The 18135-nt window shown below is 37.6% G+C and overlaps 1 protein-coding gene across 3 annotated transcripts in view; it reads right to left on the bottom strand.

Annotated features, from left to right (window-relative positions):
* Nucleotides 1-1530: 1530 nt before the first annotated feature.
* Nucleotides 1531-18135, bottom strand: part of LOC124794386 (protein maph-9-like) — a 155177-nt gene continuing 138572 nt past the window's right edge. For 2 of the 3 annotated variants that reach the window (XM_047258093.1, XM_047258091.1), the window contains exons 7-8: nucleotides 13232-13425; nucleotides 1531-1990 (exon numbers count right to left, since the gene is read on the bottom strand). In XM_047258093.1, coding sequence (XP_047114049.1) covers nucleotides 1810-1990; nucleotides 13232-13425 — 375 coding nt within the window. In that variant the 3' untranslated portion in view covers nucleotides 1531-1809. Of the gene's footprint in view, nucleotides 1991-10959; nucleotides 11069-13231; nucleotides 13426-18135 lie in introns of all 3 variants that reach the window. The other variant, XR_007016584.1, reaches the window with a different exon arrangement.

Here is an 18135-nt window from a genome sequence, read left to right as displayed (position 1 = left end):
ATCAAACCAGTTTTTGGACTGGAGACCACAACAACAAGTACACAAAGAAAGATTCTTCAACCTATTATGATTTGAAACATGCACAATTAACTAATTTTTTTAGTTTGAAACCCCTTTTGCTGTTATCATGTGTATTACGTACCTGAATGAAAACACTTAACTTGATTAAGTTTGTGTGTGTGTGTGTGTGTGTGTGTGTGTGTGTGTGTGTGTTTTCCAGGTTTGCTTCTGATATATATGTAGCCCCAAAAACTTAACACATACCTACTTTTTATATTTAGTTGTTTGATTATTTGCAGTTATACATTCTCGTATTCTGAAAGAAACACTGAACTTCACACACTAATTTTATCAAGAATTACTGACAAGAAATTTCCAATGAAACATTTAAACCATGTATATCACAGCAGAGTGCTACATTGTTCTTTGCAATCAATGACAGTTTGGCAATAAGTACTTTGTTCTAAAACTGTGACGCTACGAAATGTCCAAAAATATTACAAGTCGATATAGTCTTTGGCATTGGGAATCTTGTAACTGACAGGATTCATTTGCAGGTGTCTTAAATTGCACCCACCACTTTCTATTTGGGGTAGCATGAAGTCTGCTACTGAGCTCAGTATCCTCATCTGATGGTCGCTTCTGAGGCTTCTTCCATTGTGATGCAATTTTCGCAAACTGGAATGTACATCATCTATTCCCCATGAAATATACAACTGGTCTATTTATATCATGTTTAGAATAATACAGAATACTTTTGATTAAAGGACATGCTACCTCTTCTGGTCAAATGTTATCTAAGCAGACTGCCACTTTGTGACTAGAAAAGAATTACTTCCAGTCATTGGCTTCCCAGTCAGTTCATCAGAGTATCACAGAAGCAAAGCATGTGTCATAATTAACTGTGAACATAATTCAATGGTTTAAATTTATATATCTGTAAAAGATGGATCATGTAACATCATGTGAAGTGGATAAATGCAAGAATGAAATACCAGAAAAGTATTATTTAAGTGTAAATGTGAACAGAACATGTGCTAGTGACCAACTGGTCATGGTCAGGAATGGGAAAAGAACCGAGAAAATGTATGAACAAAGATCTATTTTACTTGCATTCAAACACGGTGACACGAGCCTAATACATCTAAGGAAGTCTTAGCTCGAGACTGCAAAATTTGTATCTATTTGTTTGTAAACTACAAAATATAGATCAATGGCAGGATAGTAATTTCAGGTTATTCACTGAGAAATGCAGATGTCAGCACATAGAGAGAGAGTGAGAGAGAGAGAGAGAGAGAGAGAGAGAGATTTGAAGAGCAGACCCTCAGTATTTAAAAATTTATTGTCCGCCAACAAAGACAATAAGAATAATCATAAAAACAATATTAACATAATAGAAAAATTACAATTTACAAAACTGATAATATATCTCAATAACATTATAAAATATGAGATCTCAGTATTTTTAGAAATTCCACATACAGTCTGCCAATATTGTTGGTAAAAAAAAAAAAAAAGACATGTATGAGATCATATTTTATGCTAAGAAATGAATGAAATATATTGTTATAACTGAAAGATGCTTCCAAAGAATTCCTACATTTCTCTTCTTTAAATAGGAATCTCATTATGATCCCAGAAATGATCGTTTTTCTGGCAACAAAGAAATTAGGAATGAACTTAAAAAACAACATTAACATAACAGAAAAATCATAAAAATTTATTCTTAATTTTTTTTTAATTTTTCGAATAAAATTTCTGTTGGAGAAATGGTTCTGATATGTTCTTAACCTGATACCAGTAAGTAAATTATGTTAGTTGTATTGGCCCTCCACCTGGATTCCATGGTACAGGTGAAACAGGACCTGATCGGCCAAATTTTTTCCTATGTTCCACTCTCTCCAGCCAGTCTTCAAATGCCTGCTCTGCCTGATACAGTCTTTCTGTGGCACGCATCTGTTCTCTCTGTATCTTGACTCGGTTATGTCGCCTGAAATGGTTATTGCAATTTGTAGAATACGTCTGTATGCTATGAAAGTGTTCCACCATTTTACATTAGATATTTTATACTTACATGCACCAATAGTGGACATATTCTCATGGCTACGAAACATATCAAGGAATATAATATACAGGATGAGACGCATAAAGTATAACATCTTTTTTATTTCTTAAACAGTTTAAGATATTGCGAGGCACATAATTTTGTTTTATGCTTAATGCTCTTAATTCATTTATTAAGAGTTGCAAAAACCCTGTTTCAATATCTTGAAATATTAACAAATGAAAGCGTTTTACATCTTATGCAACTCACCCCTCTACAGATATTTTACACAAGACTTAATGTGCTTAGATTTATTATTCATAGCACAGGCCTTCAAAAATATGGAGCAACTAAAAACACTAATTTTCATTCACAGATTAATAGACTGATACAGTAGGTGTAACATACACAGAATGATGATGTATCATGTTTACTTTTATTGATCACATTCCTGCAGTTAAAGTACACATTAGTTGAATACTACACAGCATTCAAGTTATGTTATATTACTAACAATGTTCACATCAGTTGAATCCGCTAAGAAAAGTATTGATGGAATAGAAAGGGTTGGCTACCTTTAAGTTCCTCTTAAATTTTAAATTATAATTCATTAAATTATTCTTGATTTCTGACCAGTTACTGAAAATATGTGTTCCTGGAATAACTGACATCTTTTTTGACTCAAGTGAGTGATGTTTAAGTCTTTGTGCAGATTGTTCTTATTCTTCATACTAAATGTTTGAACTAAGCCATTGGTTAAAAGAGCTATACGTTATTCACAGTTAATTTTCTTAAGGACTCACCATAAAAAAAAAAAAAAACCATTAGTTAGTATACTTAATACTTTGAACATATTTCCACAACACACTTCAATTCACAACAAAAATCATTCATGTTACATGCTTTTGGGCTTAGCTTGGACTGAGAAATTGCCTTAAAATATAATACCATTTGACACAGATACCCATTGACAGGTCAAATATTACATGCATTATATATAGTGTAATTGGAAGGGAACAAATACAAAATGCACACGGGATCTATTCCAAGAAGAATTGTCCATCATATGGAAGAGGTCATCCTGGGAGCAATCTAAAGCTTGGGTTGCTGCTAGGTGAAGTAAATTATTCATGTCAGAACCAATGGCATCTATCAACTGAAATTGAAATTTTATTGAAAAAAAAGGTGACTACTAAAATCAAGCAAAGCACCAGGCCCTGGGTATAACTGGCTGATTTTGAATTCAATATACAGCACCAGAAGTCCCAATTATTACTTTTGTTTATCGAGAACCTCATCTGCAGTAAATAAATAATCTCATATGACGGGAAAAGAATGCAGGTCAGTCATGTTTACTATAAGAGCAAATATGTTTTGCAGAATTACAGACCAGTATCTCCCATTATTGCCTGTTTTAAAATCTTAAAGCATATTCTAAAATCAAGCATAATCTTAAAGCATATTCTAAAATCAAGCATTATAATGATCCTGGAGGAATGGAAGTCTCTCTCAAAGACTTAGCATTGTTTTTTTTTTTTTTTTTTTTTTTTTTTTGGGGGGGGGGGGGGGGGAGGTCTTGTAATTGTAAGAATGTCTTGCAGTAGTAGATGAAAGTGAATTGGCAGAGCCTGTCTCCTAGATTTCTGAAAGGTGTTTGACACTGTATCACATGGAAAACTTATAACTAAGATTCGGTAATGAAAGTTTTGTAGAACATAAATTATTTAGGAGTAAAGGCAGCAATTCACAGATTAGTAGAGGCATTCTGTCAGTGACAGGCACATAAACATAGCTGAAAACTTTGTTAACTTCCAGAAGAATCCTGTTTTGATCTAGAGGATACATATGAACATACAGATACACCATGCTGGCTGAAGAGACAATGCCAGGACTGCAGTTCTGCATGTTGACTGGGGTAAGGGTTTGTGTTGGTTGGAGTGGGAAAGTGGAGAAAGGAAGTGGGGAATGAGAGGGAGGGAAGGGTAACTGACAGCTCAGAGAGAGCCAGAAGGGGCATGGAAAAAGAGTGTGACAGGGACACTGGCACTGGTAAATTTGTGCACTCCACTTGCAAGGGGGTGATAGAACAGAGGAAGGGGAAAATGCTGGGAAGAGGGTGTGGGTACAGGATGAGTGTAGTTAGGGTCCTGGGGCAGGGCAGGGCAGGGTAGGGTAGGGTAGGGTACAGTGGGGTGGGTGTGTGGCTGGGGGCTAATGGAGATTGAGACCAGGAGCATTTCATCAATGAAGGATGTAAGAACATCACCCACCTACGTAGTTCAGAAAAGCTGGCGTTGGGGTATGGAACCTGTGGTGTGCGTACTGTACGACCTTCGGTACACACACCATCAGATTATTTGACTTCTCGCTCTAACGAAGTAAGCGAGTGTCAGCAATATGGTTCGTGGTCTTATCGTGGCATGTTTATCTTCTGCCGTTAGGTCACGCGATAGAAATGTCACTTGCACGCTTAGAGTAGCAGATTGACAGTGACCAACTTTAAACAGAACTTGATTAATTTTCACACACATTTATTAAAATAGTAACAAGCATAAACCTCACATAACTTGATTCTGGATGCTATTTACAATTGACAATCTGAAGTTCCTTTGGTCTTGGTACGTTAATCTTATTCTCACATATCTCTGATACTTGACAAAGTGCCTATACATTTCTCTTCATGGCTATGTACAGGAATATGATAATCTTATTAGGTACAGACTGAAACATGACTATAGACTGGTACAGACAAATGCAGACTGGTACAGACTAATGCAGACAAATGCAGACTGACTGATTGGAGGTCTGTACACACGTTATAATACCTCGTGCGTTCAGGTATCACTGCACGAGTGTGATCCGCAAGGAGAAAAGGATCTATGTTAGCAGCAATCTCATTGGCTGCGTTACATATTAATATGCAGATCGGCAGAAGCAGAATTTGGTCCATCTCTAAGGCAGTGCCATCTCGTAGTGCGGATACGGACGAGTGCTGTGCCTGCGATGTTGTGCTTAGCGGGGCGCGCTCTAGTGGGAAAGTTGTGTACGTGCTGACTACGCAAAACTATGCATACAACAGAACTACATGGCACAGATTATGAAGCAGCAATTGAAATCAAGAACATTGTGTTCAGCAGCATTTACCACCATTTAGTGGTCAACTCTTGGCCACAGTTTGGTGGTGTCCATTCATTTGAGAGGACATCTGGTTGGTGGTCATTCCCAAATAAAATGCTGTGGAAAATTGCTTCAGAGTAGGTACATGACATGGCTGCTTTAACAGGTGGGCCTGCTTCTGATGGTATAGGATAAGGCTGTGGTCTTCCACAGAGATATGAGCTGTGTGATAAGGAATTGGGAGCATGTGTGACATTAGGAACGGCCAGGATACTGCATTTATTAGGTGGGCAACAGAATACCACATTGTGAGGGATGGGTAGAACAGTAGATAGGATGTTCCTCATTTCCAGCCAAGATCACAAATAGCCAAAGCCCTGGTGTAGGATGTGGTTTCCAGTTTGGAATGATATTGGGTAATGAAAGGGGTGTTCATTTTCAGCTGGTTCTTCAGGGTGATGAGAGGATTAGGGCTGTTTGAGAGTATGGGGTGGGAAATTTGTCTGTAGACTAGGTTCAGAGGATAGTATCTTTCTGTGAAGACCTGAATGAGACCAGCATACTGGACAAGGGAATTCTTGTCACTGCAGATACACTATCAGAGGTGACCCCATTATATGAAAGTGATCTCAGATTATTTTGTTTGTGTCCATAGACCTGCAGTAATTTAGAAAGGGTAATATTTTCCACATGGCTTCTTATTTAATGTATTTATTCACCATGTTCATGATTTGGGCCTAATGTGCCATTCTTAGTATTTATTGATGTGACAAATGCCGAGTTGCAGGCCCCCTATAACTGGCTAGGCAAGTCAGCTCAAAAGTCAGAGGAAGGTAAGGCACATCACCTCCAACAGGACCATGCCAAGTAAAGCACTGTGGTCCTCAAAACAATCTTCGGGTTGATGACTGCTTTACTTTACTATGTCATTTTCAAGTGAGAGTTCATTGCAAAGTACATCAGTGTATATCATTCCTTTTAAGAGCGCACTGTCTTGTGTCAAACATGTTTATGTAGTCCATGTGTATAATGGGATAGGAGTCTTTGCCACTTATATGAATGCTGAACACTCCTGTCTTATTATACATAGAGAATATTTAAACCTGGTTGACACAAGGCAGGGCTTGTATATGAAGGAATCAGACAGCTGTCGGATGCCTTCTGTCAGGTTCAGATTCTGTTAGGTGATTCATCATGATCTGTGGAAGGAGGGCAAGGCCACGTTGGAGGAAAGTCTTTGCTTCAAGATAACCAGGGGGGAGTTTGATGGGTGAGGGGGAGAGTTGGTCTCACCATCCTTCCCCAGGTTTGTTCACAGGAAAACAAACCTTTCAGTGAAAGAAAGAACAGCCATCCGCAACCTCGAGACATACCTTGGTTCAGTCACCTTCCCTGCAGACAAAGAAAAGCTCCACCAACACTGTGGAGACTCATAGCAATTACATTAGAGAAAGCATCCACCAATTGACTGATTCCTCCACCTATAAGCCCTGCCACCATGATCGTACCTCAGAAGTAGATCAGTCCTGAAATCTCTCCCCTGAATCCATCTCCATTCTCAACCCACTGACCACTGCCCATCAGCATTCTACATGCTTCCCAAAATCCATAACCTCAACAATTTTGGTTGCCCCATTGTAGGTGGTTACTGAGTCCCTTTCAAAATGATCTCTGCTCTTGCTGTCCAGCGCTTCCAACTAGCTGCCCCCAGACTAGCCTCCCATATTAAAGATATGATCCACTTCATAAGCTCTTCACCCTTTTCCACTACCACCTGGATCCTTGCTCATCACTGTTGACACCAACTCCTGGTACACTAACATCCCTCATGTTCTTGTCCTTACCATTACTAAAAACTACCTCTCCCAATATCCTTCTTTCTCCAAACTCACCACTTTATTCCTTATACCTCTGACTAATCACATCCTCACATATTACTACTTCTCTTCTGAGGAGAAGATATATAAACAAATCTGTAGAATAGCCATGGGAACATGCTTGGCACTCTCCTATATCAACCTGGGCCATTTAGAGGAAACCTTCCTAGCCTCTCGAAACCCCAAACTCCTTGTCTGATTCACATTCATTGAGGATATCTTTGCAATATTGCCCCAGTGTCAAGACACCCTACCCTCATTCCTCCACAGCCTTGACACCTTCTCTCCCATACAGTTCACCTGGTCCTCCTCAACCCAATGTGTCTGCTTTCTGGTTGTTGACCTCCACCTCTGTGATGGCTCCATCCATTCTTCTGTCCATATCAAGACAACTAAGCATCAATAGTATCTGCTTTTTAACATTTGTCATCCCTTCCACACCAAAAAAGTTACACCCATTCAGTCTCGCCACCTATGGATGTCACATTTGCAGTGATGAGAATTCTGTTGCTCATATGCTGAAGGTCTTCACAGACTAGCACTATTCCCCAAACCCTGTCTGCCGACAATTTTCCCACCCCCATTTTCTCAGACACCTCTAACATCTCTACTCTTCCCACCATTCCCAAGAACCAGCTGCAAAGGAGCACCCCTCCCCTCCCCCATCATTACTAAATATCATATTGGACTTTTCAAAATCCTCCACTGTGGCTTCAACTATTTCTGATCATGCCTTGAAATGAGAAATATCCTACCCACATTCCTTTCCAGCCATATTGAAGTGGTACTCTACTGCCCAACCAATCTACGCAGTCTTGGTCAATCATTATCCCACGCCCATGTCCAACCCATTGTCCCATGGGGCATATCCCTGTGGAAGACCCAGGTGTAAAACATGTCCAATACATCCACCCATCATATCCTATTCTAGTCCCATCAGAGGCTTACTCTATCTCACCAGTAGCAAGGCCACCTGTCAAAGCAGCCACACCAAATACTGTACCCACTCAGCTGCAATTTCTCCACAGGTTTTTATGTAGGCATGACCAACAACCAGTTGTCCACCTGAGTGGCACCAAACTGTAGCCCAAAGCAGAGTTGACAACCCTATATCAGAATGCACTGCTGAACACAATGCACCTGATTTCAGAGGATGTTTCACAATGTGTGCCATCTAGACCATCCTCCATCCCCTTTCCCAATACCAGCTTTTCTGAACTATGTAGATGGATCCGTACTGATTTATTCAAATACTTGAACAGTACTACACAGGCACAGTAACTTGGTGTTGTGTGCAGTGGCTGCTAGCATACAATGTAAGGGATTTTACTTATTCCTCCTTTCCCAACATCCCCTATGAGAAGTGGCAACATATAGAACCTGGAAGCAGTGGCCATGAATGTGTGACTTGTGCATTTATGAAAGTGGGTGTGTTTTCCTATGTCTGAACTAAGATTAATAGCTGATATTATCCAACAACTTTCTTTCAATGTGCCTGTCTGGTGCTCAGTGCTTCTTCTATGTAGTGAGTAGGAATCTATCCATTTAATATTGTCTCAGAAATTTTTTTCTTCTGCAGCTCAAGTATTAGGCCTAGGCCTGTTATGTTGCCCATTACTCCATAGTCCTCCCACACTTCTTTGGCCTATGGGATTATAATTTATAACTTTGTAATCTAGTCTGCTCCTGTTCATTATGCCCAGACATTCACTTCATTTTCTTCTGTTGTCTCTAGTTTCATTTCTTAGGTTAAATACGTTTAAATTCCCTCCTAATGCCAGTAGTTCTTAATCTGTCTACTCTGGTACAGCATTTCACAGCCCCAATAAATCACATTTAAGATGCCTGGCTCTTACATTTTTGTGTGGTTTGTAACTGACCCATGACCCACTATGTAGAGTAGCGTGGAAGGCCATTACTTTATAAAACATCATGATTTTTTTTATGTCTTGGTTCTAAAGTATCTATATATTGTTCCAGATATGTTTCCAAATTTTGCTACATTTTTGTCTGTATCTTTGTCATACTCATATGTGTAATCATATACCAGATAATTAAGTGGCCAACCTTTTCTACTACTGTATTATTTACTACTATTTTTGTTCTTACAGGGTCTTGTCCTATAAAAGCCACTGTTTTAGTTTTATTTGTGGATATAGTCATGTTAGTAGCATGTTAGTAATGATAGGTCCTGTTAGTGGTGAAAGGTGCAGCTAGCTCTCTGTATCTAAAGCGACTATTGTGTTTTTATATGGGCTTCTTAATGTATGTATTAAATGGTATGGGTAACCTCTTTTCTTTGTTGTGGTGTGGTTACCCTCTTTTCTTTATCACATGCTTTTTCCAGATCGACAAATGCTAAGTGGGTTTCTTAATTAAATTCTGCAAGTTTTTAATTGATTTCCATCCACAAGTGTTGAGAGACCTATTGGTACATCAGTTCAATTATCATTTCATCACAAATGTTGCATGTGTAAACCTGTTTGTTCTTCATTTAATAAGCACTCTGATATTACTTTTAAATCTGCTGTTCAGGATCCTGGTGTAAGCCTTGTATGCTATATCCATTGAGCTAATCCCTCTGTTACTCTGACAGTTACTTCTATCTCCTTTTTTATACAGTGATATAACTTTTGCTGGTGCTGTGCTCTTAGTATGACACTTCTTTCCAACACGTATTGAATAGATTTAACAGTTTCAGGTGGAGAGAGATTTCACTGTATTTCAGGAGTTCAGTGTTGATGCTGCTCATGCCTGACAGTTTTCCTGTTTTTCACCTCTTCTGTGTATATGTCACCCACATCTTATGAATCTATATATACTATTTCACCATTTTCTCTCTGCCTGTCTGAATGCCAAAGGCGTTAGTAGCGTTTGACTCATAGCTGCTGTTCTATGTTATTTATCTGCACTGTTTCTCTGTCTGCTTTGTTAAGTATTTTCATTGTCTTACAGGCTAGTGCTTGTCTTCTGTGGATGACATCTTCAATTATACTTACAAACTGTTTCCAAGATTCTTGGTGGCCATCTTTTACCACCTTTTTTTAGCAATGTACCTCTTCTGTTTGTAAATCTGTTTTTCTTCTTCTGTTGGGGCCTTAAGACATTCAAGATGAGGTTATTGTTTGAGCTTTATGGTTGCTCCAAGGCCAGGTGACTAGATTTTGAGGCCCCTCTCCAAAGTATCTTTCTTCTTATCTTCTTCATCAGCGGCATTCATTATTGTTTTCCTTATATTCCTGCTCAATGTCTTCATCTGTCTGCTACAGATATCTGTTTAATCTCTTTGATATGGTTCTCTGACACTGTCTTCATTAAGCAAATATACTTTATGAACTTCACAATTTGTATGCTCTTTGGGCAACTACTGTTTTTCTTTCATTTTGTGAACAGATCTATTTTAGACATTATGACACAGGACATCTGCAACTGCAGCGTATGATTTGAACAGAATTTCAGCATTAATTGCATTTTTATGTAAATGAAAGTGCAACTAGTGCTGAAAGTCCATTCAGATTTATGCGGTAGTCAAGGCAGTTACAGTTTCTTTCTGTTGTTTAATCACATATTTGTTAATATAATTAAATAATTCCTAAATTATAGTGAGAATTATGAAAAAGATTACATAAAAGTGCAGGGTTTGAGTTAAACTTTTCATTGCTGTGTCTTAAAATCATAAGGGTTATTATCATTTAGATCAGAGTAGCATTGAGTCTTGTTGAAGAAATCAACAACCACCACACAGACAATTTATAAAAGAAAGAGATCTTTTTGTCCTCTTTTACAAAAAAAAAAAAAAAAAAAAGAATCCCATATCAAACAGTGCACATTATGTGCTCATATTATCTAAAATTAATATAATATGAATTAATTCAGTATGAAACTACATGATGTGATACATATTGAATAAAATGTACTTACTTGCCAGATACTAAAGTTAGGACAACAAATGTGCAGCCAGCACCAGCATAAAGCAGCTAACAATTATAAATTCTTGGCTGATAAAATGAGTAATTTCTTTGTGGAGGAACTGCCAGAAAAAAGCAAAAAATATGAGAAAAAATAAATGTGAAGGGAACAGGAAGGTAACCAGAACGTCACATCAAGTCAAACATGCGAAATATAAGACTGGAAATGAAAATAACAATGAGAATAAAGCTAAGATTTAGATTTCAGAATACCCATTCAGTTGCAGCTAAACCGGATGCTAGAACAACATATTTTGCGTATGTCCATTCTGTAATTCATTACAGTATAACTTTCTGGGGAACAAGTGAGCAGAATGTACAAACAAAGGCTGTAAGAATAATAACAAAAAGTGGCAATAGATCTCACAGTATTGAGTTGTCCAAATCTATGGGAATCTTGACTGTTCCATGTGAATAGATTTATTTATTTATTTACACATCATGTTCCATAGGACCAAATTGAGGAACAAATCTCCAATGTCATGGAACATGTCAGTACATGAAATTACAACATAAAAGTAATAACAGATAAAAATAAATGTTCGTGAACCTGAAAAAAGTCAGTCCATAAGTTTAAGTAAACGCTATCAGCAATACAATAAGAATCTGCTTAATTTTTCAAGGAACTCCTCTACAGAATAGGAGTGACCCATGAGGAAACTCTTCAGTTTCGATTTGAAAGCACGTGGATTACTGCTAAGATTTTTGAATTCGGGTGGCAGGTTATTGAAAATGGATGCAGCAGTATACTGCACACCTTTTTGCACAAGAGTTAAGGAAGTCCGATCCAAATGCAGGTTTAATTTCTGCTGAGTATTAACCAAGTGAAAGCTGCTTATTCTTGGGAATAAACTAAACACTGGTAACAAGAAATGACAATAAGGAATATACATATTGAGAGGCCAATGTCAAAATATCCAGACTCGTGAACAGAGGTCGACAAGAGGTTCATGAACTCACACCACATATTGCCCGAACCGCCCATTTCTGAGTCAAAAATATCCTTGTAGAATGGGAAGAGTTACCCCAAAATATAATATCATATGACATACCATATGGCAGTGAATGAAAATAAGCAAAGTAGACTTATTTTCATGTCAAAGTATCACTCACTTCTGATACCATTTGAATAGTAAAAATGGCAGTATTAAGTCTTTGAACAAGATCCTGAACATGGGCTTTCCATGACAGCTTACTATCTATCTGAACACCTAGAAATTTGAACTGTTCAGTTTCACTAATCATACCCATTCTGTGAAATTAAAACGTCAGGTTTTGTTGAATTGTGTGTTAGAAACTGTAAAAACTAAGTCTTACTGTGATTGAACGTTACTTTATTTTGTACAAGCCAAGAACTGAGATCATGTACTGCACTATTTGAAACCGAGCCAGTGTTGTATACAACATCCTTTACTACCAAGCTAGTGTCATCAGCAAACAGAAATATTTTAGAGTTACCCATAATACTAGAGGGCATATCATTTATATAAATAAGGAGTAGGATCCCTGCCCCCCCTCCCCCCCCCCCTTCCACTTGACAGTACCCCACTCAGATCCCACATCACAGCCGTTATCAACATTGTGAATAATGACCTTTTGCTGCCTGTTGCTAAAGTAACGGGTGAACCAATTGTGAGCTACTCCCCGTATTCCGTAATGGTCCAACTTTTCGTAGAATGATCTCATAAAGAAAATGTTAATCAGTGTCCAGCAAACAGGTCTCTACATGAATATAGAACCAGATCCTGCCACCACTTACATCTTGGCAGGGGAAAAAAGTGTGCTATATAATGGAATTAACTATAAAAAGGACAGAAATAAATGAAAAATGAGTAAAAGGAGGAAAAATAAATACAGAAAAATAAATAACACAATCACACAAATAAGTGAAGAGTGCACGAGAAAGGGATACACTTGTGTGTGTGTGTGTGTGTGTGTGTGTGTGTGTGTTTTACCAACAGCCCATAAATATTGCTTGGCTGATGGCTATGTCAAAACTGGTCAGCAGTCAACATTTCATTGAGATTCCTTTTAAAGGGCTGGGAGCTTTCATGAATTCCCAGTGTGTTTTGACACAGCACTCAGCCAAACAATATTTTTGGGCTATTGATAATGACTAGACAGTCAAAACTTGTGGAGCCATGAAATAAATTTTACAGTGGAAAACAATATGATCACTGATGTTCTCAGCCAGTAGCAAGGCAAATGTGTACAATTTGTCAAACCTGTTTCTTTCTTGTTGGGTTTTGATTTCAGTATCCTTAAGTGCCTTCCAGGCAGAAAATGCCTTCTGAGCTGCCTCCGCCTTTTCCATCTTCTCTTTTCTCTCTTTGGCTGCCTTTTGTCTTTTCTTCATGACTTCCTCTTTATTCTTTGCTTGGAATGCTTCATCTGCACGTTGTTTCCATACTCGATAACTCTTATTATTTCCATGAGTGAAGAAAGAAAAAATTAGTCAGTTGTAATAGAGATCAGTTGAACATGCAAGTGACATCACTATACTTGAGGTGTCTCATTCTACGTAATAATTAGCAAATTAAAATTAAAACCTAATGAGCTCCATGCAGTATACATACTTGGCAGCACAAAAAAGTTGCTAGAGCTGAAGTTTGAGATTCGCACCAAGTAGTCTGTGAGCTACTAAAATAACAGTGTACACAATACTGCTCATAAAGATTTACACCTTTAATTGTGAGCAGGATAGAAAGAGTAACATTTTCTTGATACTCAGCATAAGGACACACACTTTTAAAAACTCACAAGGAACCCTGTTGCATTTAATTTCTCATGATGTGGATAAGGAAACTGCAATTACCTTGTTGACTTGGAGTCAAAGATGTAAAATTGTTAAGATACATCACCTAAACATTGGATAAAACAGTACAATGTGTATATAGCTTAGCGTGTTTGTCGAAAGGTTAGACTGAACTTCCATTTTGTTACATGTGATTCAACACTCCTCCCACCCCAACCCAAAGCTGCATATTCTTCTGTTGTTGCTATACTGTGTTGCATCTGTAGAGCACTTGAAATTAACAGAGAAAAGGGATCACAGTTATTGTTAAGTTGTTTTGGGCCCTGAAACTGGCAGAACATGATTTCTTCACCAATTAATATGCTTCCACAGATCTCTTGACTTTAGTGAGGAAGTCTATTAAGAGGGAAATAAATCCCTCATTTCTTGGCACCTACTCCCCTAATGTTTATAAGATTACTTCATCTTCTTGGCATGGGGTCTGGCCAGTTTTCTTGTAGCATCCATCTCATTTCTGTTCACACATTTTTGATGGGTTCTATGCATCAACATGTGAGGAGAACACTTAGGAATAATAATCTTGTCTGTTCTGCAGACAATCACAGCACCATCTCAACATGTGTTCTGGAAACTAGTCTTTCAGAAAACAGATTACTCCCTCACAATACAATTATTGAACTGATGGGATTGTGACATTACTCATAATTACTGGACAGCATGAATCCAGCGATCACCCTGTGAAGCACTTCAGGTCCAAATAGAGAGATCCAGCCACATGCCACCACAGACACATCACTACGAGATGACTCACAGACATATCTGTGGTCAAAATGAACATGTTGTGACTTATGTACTTATATTGAACCATTGTTAACTGAGAAAAATACCATTTCATCAGAAAATGCAAAGTTATGTATACACTTGCAAACTGAGCAATGTCTGAATAACTCTTGAGCAAGTTACTCGCAAGTGTGTATGTTGCTCATGAGCTGTTCATGAATTGCTCAATGAGAGCCATCTGCTGTTAGCATTTCTGGTGACGACAAAGGGACATTCAGGCTCAGAGTGCTGATGCACTTGTGAGCAATGTTGCTCAAAGAATGCTCAGACGAGGGAAGCTCTCAGTCACAGCTTTTTCCCCAAGCTGTTCATGAGCTGCTCATGAACATATTGCCCACAATGATAACACACACCTCAATGTTTCACCGGTTATGATGGACATTTTCCTTGGCAAATCCTAACCACTCCTTGAGGACTACTTGTTTAATTTGTTGTCTGGTCTCCTAAAGCTGGTGCCAAATTGTACCCACTGATCAGGGAAATGCAGTAACATGTTTCAATTGCATTTTGTTTAAAAATTGATTTTACAATGATGTGTTCACCTTCTCACTGTCCTGGATCAGTTGTGAAACACACCACAGTTATGTTCCTTCATGCATTCTGGATTCTTCATTTATGCAATACTGTTGTATCCACCAAACTCACAATTGTCATATAATGTCTTGGCCTTTTGATGATGAAAAATTTTCTTCTTTCATAAGAGCAATGGTGGGGTCATGAATAGCCCGTTATTGATGAAGTCCACGAATAAATGGCTGGGCTCAAAGTGAAATGATTCAGGTATCTGACATATAATCTTCAGTCAACTGCCTGGTACAGAATGAATGATAAGCTTATAGAGATATTTAACTTGCTGCGCTAGACTGTTTTACATTTGTGAGGTATATTCTAATGTAAAAAAAGAACACAGCTTCAGAATGACATTTTAGTGTGAGAGAGGTGGCTCTATAAGGAAGTTAAGCACATTCCACTGTTCAAAGCTGTCTACGTAATGTTGCTAAGCTTTTGGAGGATGTCCTTCTTCAGAGATAACTACAGAATATACATTCACACAGTTGCACACACATACAAACTTGGATGCAGGGTGTGGGGAGATTCTGCAAATGTGCCCGTACAAAGAGCCAGTAAAGAATGCTGTAAGATGCATAATAAAAAATCTTCTAGAGATTCCAGCAGAAATAAATTTAGGGAACTAAACATAATGAAAACAGCATCACTATACATACATGAAAAAATTATCTGTGTAAAAAGTAGCCATGCTGCATTGTCACAAAGAGATACAAAGAGATATCCATAACTATAACACAAGAAATAAAAATGATTATCATATTGAAGGAAATCAACTCAAATTAACTTGGCAAAGAACCTACAAAATCAGGATGCCTTTTGTACAACAGTTTGCCAAACTATATGAAGATAATAGAAAAGATGCCTGTCTTCAAAAATAGACTAACATGTCACTTGATTAAAACTTCTCCATACAGTGTTAAAAAGTACCTTGAAGTAAAAAAACTAATGTATTCTTTCATATGTAACTGTGCAAATATGTAAAAACTTTCAGAAAGCATAAATTGATTTTAATCTCTGGTAATTATGTACATATACCACTGTTTTTTTTATATAGATACTTGTATTTCAGAGGATATTTTTGAAGAAATCAGCCATTTTACTGATGTATGTATGTAGTTATGTATATTTTAAACTTCTAATTTTTCACATATCATGTAAACTTATCCAATACTATTGTACAGAATGGTCCACAGACATAAAAAATTTAATAAATGTCTTAAGTGAGGAAGTCTTGTAGCCAAGCGTGCTAGGTAACAGATAGCGTTCTGAATGAAATCAAGTTCTATGGTTGAAGTCTCCTACAATGCTTCATTTTCGTACTATACCTATATCTGGTTATATAGGTACCAATTTCTAGTTTTTGTAAATAAACAATAAGGGTGCATTATTAGAGAACAATCAACAGTCATTTATTGTGATACTGTTTTCTGCTGTCATCAGTTACCATTATTAGAATAAATTACTTTTGATTTCTGATCGTCTCTCAGACAGTGTTTCCCATTTCTTGAAATAAAGAGCAGAATCTGTCCATGCACCTAATTTGTTTAAAACTCTGAATAATTTATAGAATGGAAACTCAAAACAAGATTGAAATGAACAACTTCCTCAAACTAGTAATGAACAGTTATTTCAACTACAGTTGTTTCCTATGGTACTTCATCCAAAATATGTTATAACCATTATTATTATTATTGTTGTTGTTGTTGGTACTGCTGCTGCTGCTGTCAAGTAGTGAAAACGTTTTCAGTTTATCAATAATGCAGTCTCCACAGGAGCTCTGGATCAGACCCATCCCATAACAGTGGGCTAATGATAGAAGGTGCTACCACTGATTTTAGAGGCCACTGACTTTAGAGGTTTTTGCTAGTTTTATCATCCTGTCCACCAGAAGTGACCCTTTATGATTTCTATCCAACAGCCATTGCACCTACCCTCAGAAATCATTAACACATTTTTGATAAAAATTCTGGCCACCTGCTGGTCACCACACTGAGTAGTAAAAGCTGATCACTTAACTCAACAATAAAGTGTTAGAATCCTTGAGCCCAGCAGAAGGCATGAGCTGTACATGCAGTAATCTCTAGAGGGAGTTTTCTATCATTTGAATAAAATGTTTCCATATTTGCTAATGTTTTAGTGGTAAATGGCACACAGAATTAAAGAACAGTACCAGTGCATGAGGTTAGGGTTCCATGGCTACTGTTGCCTTCAAAAAACTTTACTAGCTATGTAACTAACTGCATCATCATGTTGTTTTATAAACCAATGTTTTGGCCACTATTGGAAATGGCCTTCACCAGAGTGATGTGAATATTCCACTCTAATGAAGACCACTTGCAAGAGTGGCCAAAATATTGCTTTATACAGCAATATGAGTTTGTGAATATATACACAGAAAATTTTTATTGAAAAACACAAGTACAGTGTTCAATACCATACATTGTCTAATATTTTGATTTGGTATTTCACCTTCTTAATGAAAATATATGTCTAATCAATGCACAGCCGTTGTTTATTTAACTTCCTCATATGAAAATATGAAATGCTGTGCAAAAATATCTTCATAAGTGTTCTGGGCTGGATGTCCATCTCTGAACATCTCACTCTCAATGATTGCTTTGTAGAGAATGTTGATGATAACACTTTTGGGATGCATGAATGCATTCAAATAATTTAACATGACCCAGAGACAGCTCAAATTCATTAGAGATTTTTGTGCCGTAGGCAAGTAGTGTACTTGCCCATCCCCTTCCCAACCCTAAATCTGTCATTTAGATGGATGATACATTAGTGGATGTTACTTTATTTGACCTTGTGGTCTGTGGATTTCTGAGTCCAAAAAGAATGTCGACCCTTCTGATATTATGAAGGTTGTATTCTCCCAAGCAATTCTGATGCAGAATGTTAGGAAGACCCTCTGTGATTCCTGTTTTCTTTGTAAAGTCACATGCATCTACATGAAGG

This window comes from Schistocerca piceifrons, chromosome 1, assembly GCF_021461385.2.
Source record: "Schistocerca piceifrons isolate TAMUIC-IGC-003096 chromosome 1, iqSchPice1.1, whole genome shotgun sequence".
Lineage (NCBI taxonomy): Eukaryota > Metazoa > Arthropoda > Insecta > Orthoptera > Acrididae > Schistocerca > Schistocerca piceifrons.
Note: the sequence above shows the minus strand (reverse complement) of the source record. Positions and strands in the feature narration are given on the sequence as shown.